Source organism: Postia placenta (assembly GCF_002117355.1).
Source record: "Postia placenta MAD-698-R-SB12 unplaced genomic scaffold POSPLAscaffold_4, whole genome shotgun sequence".
Classification (NCBI taxonomy): Eukaryota; Fungi; Basidiomycota; class Agaricomycetes; order Polyporales; family Adustoporiaceae; genus Rhodonia; species Rhodonia placenta.
The window spans coordinates 1,323,759-1,341,457 of NW_020169835.1; the positions used below are offsets into that span (position 1 = coordinate 1,323,759).

The 17,699-nt window shown below is 53.5% G+C and overlaps 7 protein-coding genes across 7 annotated transcripts; 3 read left to right on the top strand and 4 right to left on the bottom strand.

Moving 5' to 3' along the window:
* Window positions 1-5: 5 nt before the first annotated feature.
* On the bottom strand, window positions 6-1,846 carry POSPLADRAFT_1054822 (hypothetical protein; the record flags this gene model as incomplete). The annotated part of the gene is made up of 3 exons (XM_024480562.1): window positions 6-68; window positions 135-218; window positions 1,331-1,846. The coding sequence occupies 3 exons, from the start codon at window positions 1,844-1,846 to the stop codon at window positions 6-8; spliced, it is 663 nt and encodes a 220-aa protein (XP_024341009.1).
* A 467-nt stretch (window positions 1,847-2,313) lies between these two features.
* POSPLADRAFT_1054823 (hypothetical protein) lies at window positions 2,314-4,128 on the top strand (the record flags this gene model as incomplete). The annotated part of the gene is made up of 5 exons (XM_024480563.1): window positions 2,314-2,596; window positions 2,651-3,036; window positions 3,089-3,353; window positions 3,411-3,695; window positions 3,749-4,128. 5 exons carry the CDS (start codon window positions 2,314-2,316, stop codon window positions 4,126-4,128), a joined length of 1,599 nt encoding a protein of 532 aa, XP_024341010.1.
* A 981-nt stretch (window positions 4,129-5,109) lies between these two features.
* Window positions 5,110-6,287, bottom strand: POSPLADRAFT_1137493 (hypothetical protein; the record flags this gene model as incomplete). The annotated part of the gene is made up of 3 exons (XM_024484795.1): window positions 5,110-5,205; window positions 5,258-6,103; window positions 6,180-6,287. 3 exons carry the CDS (start codon window positions 6,285-6,287, stop codon window positions 5,110-5,112), a joined length of 1,050 nt encoding a protein of 349 aa, XP_024341011.1.
* A 192-nt stretch (window positions 6,288-6,479) lies between these two features.
* POSPLADRAFT_1179866 (hypothetical protein) lies at window positions 6,480-9,569 on the top strand (the record flags this gene model as incomplete). Its single annotated transcript, XM_024488707.1, has 8 exons — window positions 6,480-6,944; window positions 6,994-7,561; window positions 7,623-8,162; window positions 8,220-8,527; window positions 8,585-8,702; window positions 8,762-9,051; window positions 9,115-9,351; window positions 9,413-9,569. The coding sequence occupies 8 exons, from the start codon at window positions 6,480-6,482 to the stop codon at window positions 9,446-9,448; spliced, it is 2,562 nt and encodes an 853-aa protein (XP_024341012.1). The 3' UTR covers window positions 9,449-9,569.
* A 595-nt stretch (window positions 9,570-10,164) lies between these two features.
* Window positions 10,165-10,779, bottom strand: POSPLADRAFT_1090819 (hypothetical protein; the record flags this gene model as incomplete). Its single annotated transcript, XM_024483086.1, has 3 exons — window positions 10,165-10,314; window positions 10,373-10,495; window positions 10,561-10,779. Coding segments are annotated over 3 exons (492 nt in total), but the record flags the coding sequence as incomplete, so codon positions are not given.
* Window positions 10,780-13,557: 2,778 nt separating this feature from the next.
* Window positions 13,558-14,644, bottom strand: POSPLADRAFT_1136897 (hypothetical protein; the record flags this gene model as incomplete). Its single annotated transcript, XM_024484740.1, has 4 exons — window positions 13,558-14,010; window positions 14,105-14,232; window positions 14,295-14,323; window positions 14,379-14,644. The coding sequence occupies 4 exons, from the start codon at window positions 14,642-14,644 to the stop codon at window positions 13,558-13,560; spliced, it is 876 nt and encodes a 291-aa protein (XP_024341014.1).
* A 169-nt stretch (window positions 14,645-14,813) lies between these two features.
* POSPLADRAFT_1137301 (hypothetical protein) lies at window positions 14,814-16,944 on the top strand (the record flags this gene model as incomplete). The annotated part of the gene is made up of 5 exons (XM_024484779.1): window positions 14,814-15,160; window positions 15,223-15,516; window positions 15,572-15,677; window positions 15,727-15,956; window positions 16,008-16,944. The coding sequence occupies 5 exons, from the start codon at window positions 14,814-14,816 to the stop codon at window positions 16,942-16,944; spliced, it is 1,914 nt and encodes a 637-aa protein (XP_024341015.1).
* Between the last annotated feature and the right edge of the window lie 755 nt (window positions 16,945-17,699).

A 17,699-nucleotide genomic window follows, 5' to 3' on the forward strand; every position in this document is an offset into this window, starting at 1 on the left:
CATCTTCACGGACTTACGACGACGGTCGTAGCGACGGATCGGGTGCCCCAGTTTGATGTAAAAAGGCTCTAGACGAACTGTATGCATTGAAGTGAGCCCAATTCGTTCTATATGTACAGAGTGTGAATACTCACCAAAATATTTGCACTCCCCCCTGCCGCAAGCGGCAACCCATTGACCTGTGACAACGCCGCTCTCAGCACAGAAGATGCGGGCTTCTGTAAAAGCATCAGGGGCCTGGATGCGAGATGCGCAGAGGCATCCAGGCCCTCGGAATTCATGCGTGAGGCGATGGTCATTGAGTTCGTCCGGAGTGACTCTCTCGCCGCGATTGTTCACAGGCCTGTAGATGTTAGTATAATCGAGTAAAAAAAATGTTCAGTACTTACCAGAACCACGGAAAGAGCTGGCGTCCTTCAAACGAAAGAATAGTGTTCTTTGTCGAACGAATCCTCCGGATCCAGGGCAATTGCCCATAGGGATCGTGGGTGTTGGAGCGCGTCGGTGAAAAGATTGGCGGGAATGACTCGTCAGACATTTGGTCACAAAGGAATGTGGGCAGTCTGGCTCACCTCAAGGCAAACATGATGTTTTTTATATCCAGTGGATGTCCTCTAGATGAAGTTCGACTTGTTATCGAGCAAGCAAGCCCGCGCTCATGGTCGACATGGTAGCTGATCGTCAGGATTTAGCAAACTCATTAGTATGGCCAGAGTTTTGTTAGTACGTCAGGGACGAAAAGAACATGGCTAAGCGACGTGGGCGAGATGGGCGGAGACACTAGCATCAAGTGCAAGATCGGTGACAAGTGACAGCCACCAGTGTATTGATCCATGTTTGTATCGCACAAATATGGGACAAATATGGGACAAAGCCAGAGAGCCCCGGCCGGGTGTGGCACAGCAAGCACCTGACTGGCCGAAATAAGGACCGAATATGATTATCAAAGAGATTGATGAGATTGGGCGGCAATCGAATCCGACCAATCGACCATGGCCTCTCCCCTGGCTGCATACTTTGCCCCAAGGGCAGAACGGCGTGCGCAGATGACAAACGTTTCGCGGCGACGAGGGCAGCGGTGACTCGGGCTGCGGAAGGAACATCCGTCGTGGCGGCGGAGAGAATGCACATGGAGACAATCCGGGCGCTACTCCGCCACCGTGAAACGCGACGTTTGTTGGCCGATGGGTCAGGCGGCCTGTCGAGGAAACTTTGATTTGCTCTTCGAGGCTCCGCGGGTCTCAAGCTGTCAACGTCTCAGAGCCACAGGCTTCCCGCGCTCATGCACATGCACCACAGATATGAACCGACGGATTCGCAATCTGCATACTCTGGTGGAAAAACAATCCTTGGCACTTCTGGCGGCGTTGAGTACAGTTTCATCGAGGGGAGCCAATGGAAGAAGAGAGCCAGTATGTCGGGCCATGATCGAAGTTGATGCGGAGCTCCAACCTTGGGGAGCCTCGATCGATCGACGCTCTTGGAGTGTTTCGAATGCGTCCTCCTGGCGAATGACGGCGTCGCGGAAATGACTGAGGTGCACACAGGACGCGTATGGCAATGCAAGACACGACGAGAGCACCCATGCACGCGTCGAGTGACACGGTGGAATGGAGACGACGCGTGAACGTGCCGGGTTCCGCTCCGGTACCTGGATGGTAACCGCCACGTCGGGCATTGTGGGCGCCCGAACAGATGAAGCGGGCGGGAACCACGATCCGAGAACGCGGAACGTTGCGTGAAGCGAGGCAGGACGATGCGGCGGGAAGGCGCCGAGAGAGGGCGACTGCCTTTTTCCGAGTACAGGGCGAGTATCGAGCGAGCGAGACGTTGATGGTGGGGACATTCTGGACGCGCGGGCGCAAGGGGATGGCGTGCCAGGTCCGGAGCACATCCGGGTGGCATGGATTCGCTTGCAAGGGGCGCATAGGAGATCATGAAGGTGCGGGGTGTGCGCAGATGTGCATGCGCGGCCATTGGGCGAGGACACAGCAAGCGAGCACAGCGAACAGCAGGAGGAATGGAGAGCGGGGCCAGCGAGGGGATGTCCGGAGAAATGTGGGGGCGGGGATGGCAAGCACCTGTGCCTGGGGAGATCTCAGATGGCGCGTCGATGGCATCAGACCATCCATGCGGCCATGCCATTCCCTTGTTTGGCGCAAGTTTGGTCTGCCACATCCGGTCGCCCTCCCCCAGCCTATAAATCATGCCCGTCCCCCCCTCTCGTTCCCCGTCGTTCGTCGCCACCTCTTCCCCGCGCAGAACCTCCCTTCGCCCCTCCCGTTTCCCACCTCCTTCGCACGAGCTTTGACGATGGCTGGTGGTCCCGTCGCAGCAGGTGGCGGCATTGGTGCCAATGCCCCAAGGAACAAGGCTGCCGGTATTGCAATGACCGCCTTCGCCGCCTTTGGTGGTATTCTCTTTGGTTATGACACCGGTACCATCTCTGGTATCATCGAAATGTCCGACTGGCTTCACCTCTTCGGTACCCCATGTCCTGCGGACCTCGCCGCTGACAGCTGCACCAACGGCTACTATCTTCCATCCAAGCGGTCATCCCTCGTCGTTTCCATCCTATCGGCTGGTACCTTCTTCGGTGAGCTGCTCTTTTTGCACATCGCCTCCCGTGTGTACTCATCCCATTTCTCAGGTGCTCTTCTCGGCGCGCCCGTGGCCGATATCATTGGTCGTCGCCTCGGTATCCAGCTCTCATGTCTCGTCTTTGCCCTCGGTGTCGCTCTCCAGACAGGCTCCTCCAACATAGCGACCTTTGTCGTCGGCCGTGTCTTCGCTGGTCTGGGTGTCGGCCTCGTCTCCACCCTCATCCCCATGTACCAGTCCGAGTGTTCCCCCAAGTGGATCCGAGGTGCCGTTGTCGCCGGCTACCAGTGGGCCGTCACCATCGGTCTCCTGCTCGCGTCCGTCATCAACAACGCGACCAAGAACCGTGACAGCCACGCCGCATGGCGCATTCCCATCTCCATCCAGTTCATTTGGGCATTCATCCTCTGCACCGGCATGATCTTCCTGCCCGAGGTCAGTGTCCATCATATCCTCCCTTGCTGCTCTTGCTTACTTTATGTCATAGTCGCCTCGTTGGTTGGTCAAGCAGGGCAGAGATGAACAAGCCGCAGCTGCGCTTTCCCGCCTCACTGGCTACGGCCCAACTGACCCGGAGCTGGAGCTGGAGTTGGCCGATATCCGTGCAGGCCTCGAGGAGGAGAAGGCTTCCGGCGAGAGCTCATATCTCGACTGCTTCCGCCCCTCACACAATAAAATTATCCTCCGTACCCTCTCTGGTATCTTCATCCAGGCGTGGCAGCAGCTTACGGGTATCAACTTCATCTTCTACTGTGAGTTGTCCCCTTCGTCTGTGAACCTTCCTCCGTAACTCACACCGTCGTCCACAGACGGCACCACGTTCTTCAAGAACTCGGGTATCTCCAACCCCTTCCTCGTTTCAGTGGCAACGAACATTGTCAATGTGTTCATGACGCTCCCAGGCATGTGGGGCGTCGAGCACTTCGGTCGTCGTTCTCTCTTGCTCTGGGGTGCGGTCGTGATGACCATCTGTGAATTCCTCGTTGCTATCATTGGTGTCACTATCTCCGTCACCGATCAGTCTGGTCAGAAAGCTCTGATTGCGTTGGTCTGCATCTATATTGCCGCCTTCGCTTCCACATGGGGTCCCATTGGTGAGTTTCGATCTCAGTTGATGGGTTGCCTTTTCTGACGTTTATGTCACCAGCTTGGATTGTCGTGGGTGAAATCTACCCGCTCAACGTTCGTGCGAAGGCCATATCGATGTCCGTCGCGTCCAACTGGCTCTGGAACTGGGCGATCAGCTACATGACGCCGTACCTCGTCGACACCGGTCCAGGCAATGCGGGTCTGCAGGCGAAGGTGTTCTTCATCTGGGGCTCTACTTGCCTTGGCGCGGGCATCTTCGTGTACTTCTGCATCCCCGAGACGAAGGGCCTGTCGCTCGAGCAGATCGACCTGCTCTACCAGAACTCGACGCCGCTTACGTCCGCACGCTACCGCGAGGAGCTTATCGCGAACGACGTGCACGTTGCGGACCACGCTCCCGCGCACTCGGACGAGAAGGCGTCGCAAGAAAAGGTCTAAGCGGCCGGTTTTTCGGGGAGTTCTTCTGCCCTTCCGTATCTTCCGTGTTGTTGTACGCTGTATGCTCACCGCTCGCTGCGGACGGATGATGTCTTTGACGTCGGTATATCACATCACTCACGAAGCGCTTAATGTGTAACGAGTACCTCATTTACTTCCTTTCTTACGCTGTCGGTCATCCACGCATGGGTCTGTTTGTGCATTCCATCTCACGTCGGGTAGCAAGTATACGAGTTTTGTATAGTACTAATCCACGCAATGTGACGCCTTTTCTGATTCCATTAATACTTCCTGAATGTGCTGTGAGTGAAGTATGAGAATATGCACCACAATAACATCCGGGGTAGACTAAATGAAGAATGCTCTGAAGTGCGCACAATTGCACTTTCAACCAACTTTCAACTCACATGAGTGATATTGGGGCCCACCACAGTTGTGATGTGCGAACGTTGCCACACTAGCGCTGCGGTTACACCGTAATGCATATATACTCATTAGGACCCCGGGTCTGACTCTACGCATGCGGTAACGCGCCTGAGAGCTTAGCTTCAAGGGGAAAAACGTGCTAGGAGGTATCTACACGCGCATCTATCCCTCGAGGTTCACCGTATCTACTGCATACACGGACGCGCATGCACTATGCCGCTATCAGGAATCGCACGATATCCAGTCGGGTGTGGTGCTGCCGCGCGTCTCGCTCGGGGCACGGCGGTGCCCCGTTATCCACGCTCTTGGCCTCCGGGCACTACGGTAAAGCCAGTTATGCAGATGCATCGTCGGATGGCAGACACGCCGCTAAGACTCTGCAGGGCGATGAGCTCTCGAACCACACCTGTCGGCGGCCTGTGTGACTGTGTTCGGGGAAGCTGTTGATCCTGACCAGAAGATATCTAGGATATACAGGCGCTAGGTGAGCTTCGGTGAAAAGCCGCTGAACGTCGCGATGGCAGAACTCACCGTAGATGGAAATAGGTGGAGAACTCATGCCAGCTTTGCCGTAATCATCATACGTTCGAAGTCCGGCAGGCTCATCGACTTGTCCGACGAGCTCGAAAAGGCCTCCAGCATCTCCACGGTCTGCAGTTGCCAATAAACCACTATTGTCAGATACGAGCATGCGATCGCTCACCTCCTCCGCTGTGATCTTCTCCTTGAGCAACTTGGCCACACGCGTGATATCTTTGATCATGATCCGCCGTTTATCCAAGTCGGCATCCTTGATATCCGGGAAGAAGAGACTGAACGTCCGACGGCATTCCTGCTTCTGGCGCTCTGTGAGGGGATGAGGACGGCGGGGATCAAGCGCTTCTTCTTCGGAGTCTATTGATGACACGGCCTTGGAGGTCTTCCGAGAACTCCTGCGGCCGGTCTGTTGGGCTGCAGCTTTGGTCTTCGTCGTCGTCTTGGTGGGAATGAATCCGCCCTCAACATACTCGTCGTCAGATCCTCCCATGTCATCATCGGAATCCTCCGGACTGCTGGCCATGTACTCGTCTTCTGAGACATCGTTGTCGGTGTCTAAGGTGTCAGCGGCATCTTCATGTTCGGAGTCAGTGGGCGAGTCCAAACCGGTGTCCAATAGTGCGGCACAGACGGCTCGCCAATCTTTGCGAGAGACGAACTGCTCGTAGTCAGCGTCGGCTGATTTTGACGCTCTAGGCACAGTGTCTGTCCACCCAGAGGCAGCATTTTTGAAGACGGAGAGAATGTCTGCGTCATCAGGCGGAAGGTCAAGCAGCTGCAGTGCGGTGGGAATGAGAGACAGTGGGATTTGATTGCGCTGTATCTGCTCCTCATGAAGGGAACCACCTGCAGCAATATCTTCCGAAATGAGACCCCCAGCTCCCGTATTGTCGGACGTAAAGCCACCTAGGCTGTCTGTATCCAGTAGAAAGCCACCCGGCTGCTCATCTGGCATAAGGAATCCTCCAGGTTGCACATCCTCAGGAGAATCATTTCGGGACCTTGCGCTAGCCTGCAGATGCGTTACAGCTAAGCATTGTCACAGCTTGAATCGGGGTAAAGACACGAACACTCGCTGCAGGAACTACAGAATCGTCATGAGAAGAGGAGGCTGTATCGAAAATCTGATCAATGCGCTTGCGAAGCCGGAGTGGCAAAGCTGCGAAGCCAGAGTCCTCGCCATCTCTAGTAGGCATTGTACAGCCAAGTAGCGATCTTATGTGCCCGTGCGATGACACTCGAGTGATATGTTGGTTTCGTCGCGGCCGAACCACGTCAGGATTGTGGCTCTTCAGTGGCGCTCTCATTGGCTGCATATCACGTGGAGCGCGTCGGACGCGTCGCGTTGTGCAACTGCTGTTGAACGTGAACTACCATCTGCTGCATAAATGCCCTCGACGCGTCCCTCCCGTGCCACCGCGCGAACGGCGAACGACGCGTATTCCGATGGCGGAGACACGGATCCCGAGCAGGAGACGCCCAGACCAACCCACCGCACCATGTCCAAAAAGCGCCTGAGCGATGTCTACGGAGTAGACCACGACGACAGCTTTACTTCAGAATCTGGACGTGCCCCACTCAAGTCGGTGAATATCAACGACGATGCTGCGGAGAAGCGGAGGCGAAGAAAGAGCGCAAAGACTGCAGTGTCAATGGTTTTAGTTGATGGCGACCAAGCGGGACCGTCTTCGGAGGGGGGGCAAGGAGAAGGGCCACCCGAGGGGTCTAGTGCAGCCGCGCAGGCTAGACAGAAACAACAGCTTCTCTCTGTAGCACAGGCTCCAGTGATCGACGTCCCACTCGATGTTATGAGCTCAAATTTTGAAGAATGGATGAAGATGGCCACAGACAATGTACGCTTGCCACGTTCTGCACACTCTGCCTCAATTGACTATCGCGCAGAAAATCAATGCAGCCAATTCATGGAACTTTGCGCTTATTGATTACTTTCATGATATGTCTCTACTGCGTAACAACACCGACAACTCGATCAATTTCCAACGAGCGTCGTGCACTCTTGATGGCTGTGTCAAAATTTGGACGAGCCGTGTGGACAGCGTTGGGACGGAGACCGGGAAACTTTTGAGCAACTTGGCCACCGAAGGCAAGACAGACGATGATTTAGAGGAGGGTGCAGATGGTGACAACCTCGATGGTCAGGACCCAAGTCAGGGGCAACGCAAGCGCAAAACCCACCGGGCAGAGTCGACGCTCGCTAAATCTGCTGCGCAACTCCGCAACAAGAAGCTCGACCTCGAATTCAGCGTGGACCCCTTATTCCGGAAGACCTGCGCGGATTTTGATGAAGGTGGTGCACAGGGGTTGCTCATGAACCATCTCAGCCTCGGGGTTGGCTCTGAGGGCAGTTTGCGCGTTGTGTTTGATGCTAGTGATTCAATGGGTAAAGGTGGTGAGGATGAAGATCCACTGGAGGAGCCGGAAGATGAAGTGGACTTCAGCTACTTGCGAAGTGAGTACTTGAAGCCTCCTTGTTTCTGGTACGAAATCAGCTCAATGAGAACCCCTAACAGAACAGTTTCTTCCTTCACTTGAAATACTCAACGAGAAGGCCATCTCTCACTCGTTAGAAGGATTTTCTTTCTCCAAAGATACCTTCTCATTCGACGATACCACCTTCTTCCGCGACGATCCACCGATTGTCCACAATGTCGACGATGACGACGACCCTGAACCATTTGATGACAATGATGCAATCGTCGACGTGCAACTCATGGACATGGACGGCGATGCAAATGCACCCCCCGTAGAGGACTTCTTCGTCGGCGACCAGGCCGTGGGCGATGATTATGTGGGCGACAATTCGAGTCCAAGAGATGATTTCGACGCTGGAAGTCAGTCGGAGGACGCAGTCGCACCAGGAGGTGCTGGCGGTTCGAATGATTTCGTACCTTTCGACCCTCGTCGAGTTCCCAATGAACGCGATCTTGTCATGGCCATGACGGACAACGGCGAAGCTGGAGATGGCCTGATGATGGACTACTTCGATCAGACCTTCTTGAAGAACTGGGCCGGACCCGAACATTGGAAGCTGCGCAAGGTGGTAAGAAGACGTGAGCATTTACATCGGTTTTTGATTATACCGGCCTCTAGACTAATTTTATCTCTAGCGGATGCCCCTGAAGCAACGGCTCCGAAAGCTAAGCGGGAAAAGAAAGAAGCATTCAAGATAGACTTCCTGACGCCATCGGCCAAGGACTCTAAAGCGCTAGCTAAGGAGTTGTTCGTGCCCGTGACTCGTGGTACGGGCATCACTCTACCTGGACCATCGTCACGCAAGGCGCCTGGTCGCAAAGGGTCCCGCGGTAAGAAGGCCAAGGATACGGAGATGGACAGACGTCATGATCAAACGCTGCCGGACGACATGCATTTCTCGAGCCGACAGCTTGTGACTCTGTTCCTTAAACCCAAATTCTCGGTATGTGCCCTTGTGCTACTACTGCGTGAACAAAATATTGAGCGGTTACACGGGTAGCTCAAGATGCGTGGGCGTCGTGCTCGTCCAGGTCAGTCAGACGAGATAGATGAGAATTTCTGGGCACAGGCGGCAGCAGATCAAGCTGCAGGTCGTAGCGGGGATGACGGTGATGAAAGTGGGTGGCTCATTTTCTCCTATACTTTCGCGGATCATGGCTGAACTGGCCGCCTATAGCCGCTAACGGAGGCGCTATACCCTTCAATACGCAGTTCTTTCACGACGACTATGATGATGGACCCGGCTTTGACGATGTTTTTGATGGCGGGGAGCCTGGCGACAGTATAGAACCCGGAGAGCAAGACTTGCTAGCGGCGACTCAGGGCCAGACTCGACGTGTACGGCCAGAGACCGTGAATTATGCCAAGAGAGCGAAGAGGGTGGACGTACGAAAGCTCAAAGAAAACATCTGGAAAGGCCTTGACATTGTCGTACCGCCGCCTCCCGACGAGGATGAGGATGCGATGGTAAGCTGCACACCCCGTGCGCGTCAATCGTTGCGAGCCTCAATTAATGCGAATTTCCACCAGGATACGGATAGCCGAATCGCAACGGATCCTTCAGAGGCTCGGCAATTTACATCTGTTATTACCGACCTGCAGAAGACATACCCGAAGGAGAAGATGGACGAGATCAGCACAAGCTTTTGCTTCATTTGTCTTCTGCACCTGGCGAACGAGCAGGGATTGAAACTTGAGACCCAGAACGAGCCAACAAGTGATACCCCGCGGCAGGATATGTCCGTAGGGCGAATATGGGACCTCAAGGTACGATTACTGCATTGAAGTGCAAACACATCTGATGCTGCTTGAATATTGCTCAATCTAGATATATCGGGATCCAGATGCGACTGCTGCCTCATAGCGCATTGCACATGGGTACAAGACGGATGAACATTATTCATATTTTATATCCTCTTGGTTATTGTAGTCCTTGATGTTCTCGATGCTCCGATAATTGTGCTAGATGTGGGTCTTCAGCAGCCCATGATTTGTCATGCCAACACCAAGAATAACGACACAGACCCAGTGAACTCTTGACTTGCATGGTCATCGTAGCGCAAAGGATTGGATGCTCAGCCCGACAATCTGCAGCGAGAGAAAGCTTGAGGTCGAGCTCTTTTAACCAGTAATTTGATACTGGTGACGGCTGGGGACGCTTCCTTTAGTTAAAACATGGGACATCTGGGCATTTTTTGAATATTCTCCGTATCGCATTGTCACTGGCCTGAGGCGAGACAATCCCCGAATGCATATCATAGGGCAAAGAGACTTCCATTCCATTCCGCGAGGGTATTGTAGGTATCAGTGTAATCGTGGAAATTCGTGGTCAACTATTAGAGACAGAACCAAGGCGAAGCAGGAGGACAGCAAGAGGGAGCTTCAAAGCGGAGAACGAGGAATGAGAATGGAACGACGAGAACTGCCATATATGATTGTCCTGGACAGACGACTAGAGCACCTAGGGCGGGTGAATCAGTATTGAAGAATACACATCCAAGAGGATGGGCCGGTCCTGCGGGCAGGCGTTGCAGTTGCCAGCTGTATAGTCCTCGGAGCGAAGTCTCATGAAAGTTGGCTCAGGTGACGGCGGAGGCGAAGGTGAGCCTGCCAACTGCCCATGGACACATGCTGAAGCCCGACAAGGATGAGATCATCCACGATTATTCGGCGTGCGCCTACTCGCCAACGAGTGTCAGCGTCTTCCTCGAGGGGACGATCCTGCACCTCCTAAGAATTTCAAGGAGTATTGTCAACGACAGTCGACCAATCATGGCTACTAACGGACCTCGATGAAGCGTTGAATGGTCTTCGCCACATTCTTCGCCAGTTTCGAGCGGGTAATGGGGCCTGGAGGGCTCCGGAAATCACGCGTCGGAATCTGTCGGCTCCAGGGAGCATAGCCAGGCCACTGTAATCAACGCATGAAATTTAGCGCCAGCTCCTTGAAGAGTATCTGTGCTGCGATCCGCTTACCATTAGCCTGATAGAAACGGACGGTCCGCGGTTCTCAAACATCAGGTCATCGCGACCGGAAAGCCTCATGAATCGGCCGTTTAAGGCTTCTCGGAGAGGCACACCACATTCGTCCGGACTCAACAGATAGAACATAATGGGTGCCTCGAGTTCAACGTCCTCCACATAGCGGCGGCGATCGCTCTGAGTGTGGGGCCGATACGTCTTTTGCGGCACCATGGGAGGGTCCGCAGGACCAAGGGTGGATTGCGCAATCTGCATCACAGAATGCAGAGGGGCTGATGTCTGTCCAACCCTGGGGTGAGGCTCGCACTTTACCGGTGATGGGAACTGGACAGCATAGCGTCCAATCAATCCATTCGATACAAGGCATCTCTTTGCGACTTACCAGAGAAGACGAGGCTGGAGAGACTGGAGTTAAGGCCAAGTAGGGGCTGTTTCTACGACTGACCATCGGTGAGATGCCGGGCGTCGTTGGGAGCATTGGGCTTGACTGGGAAGTATTGGTCAAACTAGGACGACGACCATAGGGCGAAGTTTGGTCGTAGGGGGTACGCAGATTGTCCGACGGAATTTGTAGCAGGGAAGGGGAGTGCGACGAGTTGGTATCGATGAAAATCGGAGAATGACGACGAACATTCGGACTATATGACTGAGGTTCGTAGCTAGGATACAGGCCGGAGGAGGGCGGTTGAAGGTATGAGATATCACCGTAGTCCCGTTGTGGCGTCAAAGGATCGAGAAGTAGCGACCCTTGAGGAGGGGTGTTTAGGCCCGAGTAATCAAATTGCAGGGCTGTATCCCGTAGCAAGTGATATGGATCACTGTAGCTTCCGGGAGCCAAGGCGTCTTCTTCTGGGAGCGCAAATAGCTCGTGCGGCTGCTGATGTTCATAAATCACTTAGGAGCAGTCATAAAGCAAAGGCACTCACCATTACGTCAGACGGCAGGTCGTGTGCTAGGCCCGATGTAGAGGGGAGTGTGGGCATATCGTCACACCAAGAGTCACCTTCGTTCGACTTCGACGACAAAGCGCCAGGGCTAGGTGGTGGACGTCTACAAGTAGGAAGTCAGCTGACGGATGCATCTGCAGCCCAGGTACTCACTCAGACTGATGACTCGGGGAGAAGAGATGTGAGGTGTTCATGGCGAGCTACTGTTCCCAAGGAGGACGAGGGGGAAAGCAGTGTGGAGAATAGAGAAGTCTTATATATACATGAGGGATAAGCGCCAGATAGTTGGGGGGGTGCAGCACCGCCCGAGCCTCGCAAGAAGTCGCGGTATTGCCCGCTGCGGCGGTCGGGATGTTAGTTTGAGTCGTTCTAGAGTAGGAAGCACCGCTCGTAGAGAATCCTTTCTCACGTGAAGCGTTTGCAGGTACCACCTATGAGGGGATTCGCAGTAATGTGCGTACTCGCCGGACAGAACAAGGAGCGCTGGGAATGGATTGGGGTGTCCGGGACGCCGGAATGCATAACGTAGAAGACGTGTCTGTTTGTTCAGCCAATTGCAAGCAGCGACAGACTGACTCGCTCACCAGTGGCAGTGGCAGGCACCGGAGCCGCACATGTCCACTTCCTGCCATTCCGGGCTGTTCAAGGCGGTACCGGGAATTCGAAAGAGAAGTATCTGGGAGAGATAGCTCTGGTGGAGACCTATAGATGAGGTGGACGGCTGTGCATTAGGTTCTGGACAGAGTAACGCACGTTAAAGGGACAGTTTACGACCACACGGATCGAGATCCGATGGCCAGAATAAGGCGTCACGGATCTAAAGAACGCTGGCGATTGGATGGCAGCACAGCTGCCATCACCCGGCTTGCATAGCCTCGCAGGACGCCACGACCACACAAGATCATTCACGTACACTGTGGGCAAGTACATGAGGCTTCATTTACAATTGAGCTTCTAGATAACGAGGATATCCATACAAGCATTGAACTCACGACTCGGCTGTGCCCACTGTGGCACTGTTATGGTGTACCCTAGACATACAACAGGGACCGAATGCGGTGCCGGATGACAGCGGCAACCGCGCTCGGGAAGCACGAGCGCCCTTCGTTGTCGAGCTCGTGCACAGACAACGAGCCCTTTGTGCTTTTGGCGGAGGTGTTGTGTCCAATGTCGTAGGGAATCGGCAGGATGCCCGGGTAGCTTTCACCTGCTCCTCCCGGGCCAACCAAGTCTGGTCGCATATTCGTGACACCCCGATCAATAATTGCCTTCACGATCGATCGACTTGCGATTCACAGTAGCCTTGAATGGTAAACATCGATACCACGCCGAAACAGAATGAGCAAGTGTTGCTTTCATTCGACATCGCGCCCTCCAAGTACCTGTAGAGGCAGTAAAAGCAATGCCACAAGCACATTTCAGTCGCAGAAGATCGGTGTATTGACAACCGACGGCTTGGGTACTAGGTGGGGCCTGACAAAGTCAACGGGCGTGCGACAGAGCGGGCGGGCCACGTCCAAATACACAAGGTCCAGGTGAGACGGATCAGCTCGTAAAGACGGCACTAGCATGCCGGCTCAGGCTCGCACCCAAGCGCAAAAAGCGCACACCGCGTTGCGTGTTGTCCGAGGGTCTGCTTAGGCTTCGCCTCCGTTGCCGACGGACTCTGTGATACAGCGGCAGCCTGGGCACGAGAAAGAGGGTCCGCCAAACCTCACATGAAGACAGTCAGGAGGTGTTGAGATTGCAACCTGAATGACACGACGCACGTCTTACACCTCCGCTTTCACGAGGGCGACGGCTTACATCGAAACACAGGAAAGAACGCACCTAGAAGATCTGTGTATGTGTAATCAGAAAGCTTATTGCGCCCCATTGATGCACTTACCTAGTGTAATATCACTAGTGTGGATCATAGTCTGTCAACACACTCACATTGACAGCAGCTATACAGTACCGTGGAAACGTTTCTAGCAGAGTTGCGACAGTCTATAGGAAACCTCTCGATTGACAATGCATACAGAGGAGCGATGAGCATTGAATCTCACGGGGGAGTTGATCGTTCGGTAGAATGTGGACGGTACACCCCCAGAATGCGCATGATTTCACAAAGATACCATCCTGTCAGTCCCCAGACTTCCAGTCGCCCCTCGCGTCCACCGCCGATCTCGTCGCGCTGCGCGATGTCGTTTACCCAGTGCACAGGCGCATCACTATCCGAGTGAACGGCTCCGGGACCAGCGACGATATCTGCCACACTGACCGCATAATATGGGAGTCCACCACGAAAAAGGTAGGAGTGTAGTCGCGGTGGAGACACCAGTGCTGTCAGAGGTAAATGAAAAGCGTGCGCGACTTCTTGGGGATTAAGTCTCAAGTCCGCAAGCGAGAGTGAAGGAAGTGGGAATTCGTCCGTGGACTCTGACGTCGGAGGGTACGTCACGGGCGAAGTGCCACTGGCCATCGAGGAAGGCCGGCTTTCAGCATGGACAAACCCCTGGCGGCGGCTAGTCAGCTCATCGAGGGCGCTACAACCGGCGACATTGAGTGCTGGGCTCAACGCAGCGCACTGTATAATGCGTTCAACTGACAGCATATGGCCAGACTCGTAAGCCGCTCAGGGAGGTTTGAGGGGGACCTAGACGGCCTAGGATCTCAACTCGGTCCCGAGGTATGCCAATTTCTTCTTCTGTCTCACGCAACGCAGCTGACAGAGTGTCTACGTCAGACTGCAGGATAAAACACATGAGTATAAATGAGGGCTTTGCTATTGGAAAATACATGCCTCGTCCATTCGCCCACCCGGGAAGCTGGCAAGGGCTCCATGAGTGCGGTTCTAACCTGTGCATTGATAGGGCACTATACCTAACCTCGCCCGAATGTGTCCTCAGCTTGCCACGTACTTCGAACAAAATTCCTGGGACGTTGTTCACGTTGCAGAACGGGATGAGTACGGCCGCATGAGTCTCTGCAGGATCAAAAACATTCTCTTGCTCTGAAAAGGCAAATTCGAGACCGGTGCGGATGGAGGACAGAGCAGAACGACTGAGGGGGGCGGTCAAAGATATACGCACGCCCGAAGACAACGGGGCCGGGGAAGGAATGGAGGTGGTGGCGAACGTCCGGAGCATGTTGTGAGGCGAGTCGCTAGCTTGGGCATGACATGCGCTATGCGCCAGTGGCTTTGTCAGACGCCCGCCGCTCCTTGTCCACCACAGCGACCAGCTACAACTCATAGCTCCTAACGTTCTTCGACACTCTGGCGACTTGAAACACCGAGACTTCAGAAACTCGCGCCTTATGCGTAACTATCACATCCGCATCTCCCTGCAGACGCCGCCTCCTCCCGCATCGACTGCATCCACCTCCTACAGTGAACGCACACTTGGCCCAGATTCACCCACATTTACTCCGAAATCAATCTTTGAGTCTTTACCCTCTCATAGCCGGAGAGCCCCCACACGTCGTTATACTCTTACTGCACCTGGTCATAACCGGCACGACTCCCCCTCAGACGTGAACGATTACCGTTTCGGACCCATCACCATAGACTGGTCAGACTGTCATTTCAATCCAATGAGCCTTAGCGCACCCAAGAAGACAGGAGCCGGGAAGGAGAAGGAACTTAACCGCTCCAAGAGAGGTGCGTCTGACCTTGTATTCCAGCACAATTCATACTTACGTTTTGCAACACAGGAGAACCGTTCAGCGCAACATTCATTCCACGTCCTGCACCTAACCAGATATCGGGGACAACTCATTTACCTGGTGGGGTCGTGCACATATACCGTGACAACCTCACGTCGGCGGACGCTCCAGAGAGTATTCCGGTGTCACAGTCGCATAACGGTTCGCAGCCGCAAGGTTCGAGTACAGAAACCGACCCTTGCTCTACCGGTCTTGTTCTGGCCGTACTCGCTGTTCCATCGTGGATGACCCCATCGGACTTCCTCGCGTTTGTCGCACCAGCCGCTGAAGGCATTGCACTTCTCCGGATGATTAGGTGACTGATCAACTCATCCCCTATTTGGTGCCATAGAAGCTCACGCCATGATCAGGGATTCCGCCCCGAACAGGTCTCTCGTCCTCTTGAAATTTAGAGAAGTAATTCAAGCCACGGAATTTGCAGAAGTTTACAATGGTAAATCGTTCAATTCGATGGAGGTGAGTCGCATCGCTATGTTTTACTTCCTTTGTAACATATGGGACACAGGCTGAGATATGTCACGTTGTACGCGTGGCTTCGGTGGTCATCGACTCTGACGACTCCTTATCGCATCAGTTTACGAAGCTTAGCCTATCACATGAGCCTGGGTCCGTCTACGAGCTGCCAACATGTCCCGTCTGCCTGGAACGTATGGATGCAGCTGTGACGGGGCTTGTTACTGTCCCGTGTTCGCATACATTCCATTGTGCTTGTCTGAGTAAATGGGGCGACAGCCGGTGAGTGCGCACTCTACCGAATGATATTGAGTCAGTCTTATGTTCCACTAGGTGTCCGGTTTGCCGTTATTCGCAAACCCTTCTCTCATCACATCCTCCTCCAACTGGAACACGCTCGCAGCATATTCCATTCAGCTTGGCATCTACTGCAACGCAATGTACTGACTGTGGCAGTACTGGCAACCTCTGGATCTGTCTCATATGCGGCAACGTGGGCTGTGGTCGATACGGCCGCGCGCATGCTCACGCTCATTACACGCGCACTACCCATCTTTACGCTCTTGAGCTGGAGACCCAGCGCGTGTGGGACTACGCAGGCGATGGCTATGTCCATCGCCTGATTCAGAACAAGGCCGACGGTAAACTTGTGGAGCTTCCTTCTGCTGCTATTGGCATCAACGGTAGCCGTGCCGGCGGAGAGTCTGCCGGGCCAAGTGCAGCGGATGCACTGAGCGCTGAGAAAATCGAGGCGATCGGCATCGAATATTCGTACCTACTCACCTCACAGCTCGACTCTCAGCGCGTATTTTACGAGGAGAAGACGACCGAATTGCAAGTGCAAATCGAGACGTTGAGGGGTCTGGTTGAGGGCCTTAGTAGTGATCTAGAGGCTGAGAAAGTGACGCGTTGTGAAAATGAAGCGAAGATCATGGCGAATGAAAAGGCGCGCCACGTCGAGCTCGAGGGAGAAGTGGTCAGGCTGCAGACAAAAATGCAGAAAACCACGACTCTTGCGCAGAAGTTGGCGAAGGAGCTACAAGACGAACGTGCTGTTAGCAAAGGGCTCATGGAAAACTTGCAGAAGAGTAAGCAACAGGCACAACAGGCAATGAAAGAGAAAACAGAAGCTCAGAACAAGGTAAAAGATTTGGAGGAACAGCTCAGAGATATTATGTTTTATTTGGAGGCGAGAAATGGGATTGAGACCAGTGGTGGTTTGATGTCTGAAGCAGCAGGGGGATCTATTGTACTGGGAAGGCATGCATAAATCAACTGTATAGTCGAAGACATTGAACTAATAGTTAGAACCTTACTGGGATTGTTTTTTGGCTTTGAGTCAAGCAACAAGACACAAACAAAACTATAAGGCTGAGGGTGTTTGTGTTGTGACTTAGGTTCAGCAACAAGAAAAGAATAAATCTATCAAACTGAGGGTGTTTGACTGATTCTTACCAAAGCAATAGCAAGCAAGGCTCAAGCTTGTATTAGTTAGCATCTCCGAAGTTTGGTCCTGAACCCAGTTTCGAACTATGAACCAGCTGAATTGAACCTACACAGACAGAGCAAAGATTGGGTTCAACCTGGATTTATCAAACAGCATGTTCAACCCTGGATATTGTGACTTGAAGTCAATTGACAGGGGCATGAACAAACTTCAAACCCAGGGGCATTCAACTGTTATAAGTTGCTATGACACAGACTATGTTTTTTTTTTTCTTTTTTTTTCTTTTTCTTTTTCTTTTCTTTTTCTTTTCCCCTTTTGTAGATATAAACTGGTGACCTTGCTATATGGTGCAGCACTTGACATGGACAGGTCATGCTGCCTCAATTGATTAGATTAGATGGTTGTGTAGCATAGCCCACATAGTATGAGCACTGCTTACACAGCCTCTCTGACTCACCAGGCCACTGCCCCAGCAGCTGTGGCACTGTCACGAGTTGGTACAGCGTCTAGCCGTTTTTTAATTTTTCCTTTTCGTGGGCTCGAACCCGCGACCTCTGTACTACCTGCCTGATATGAAC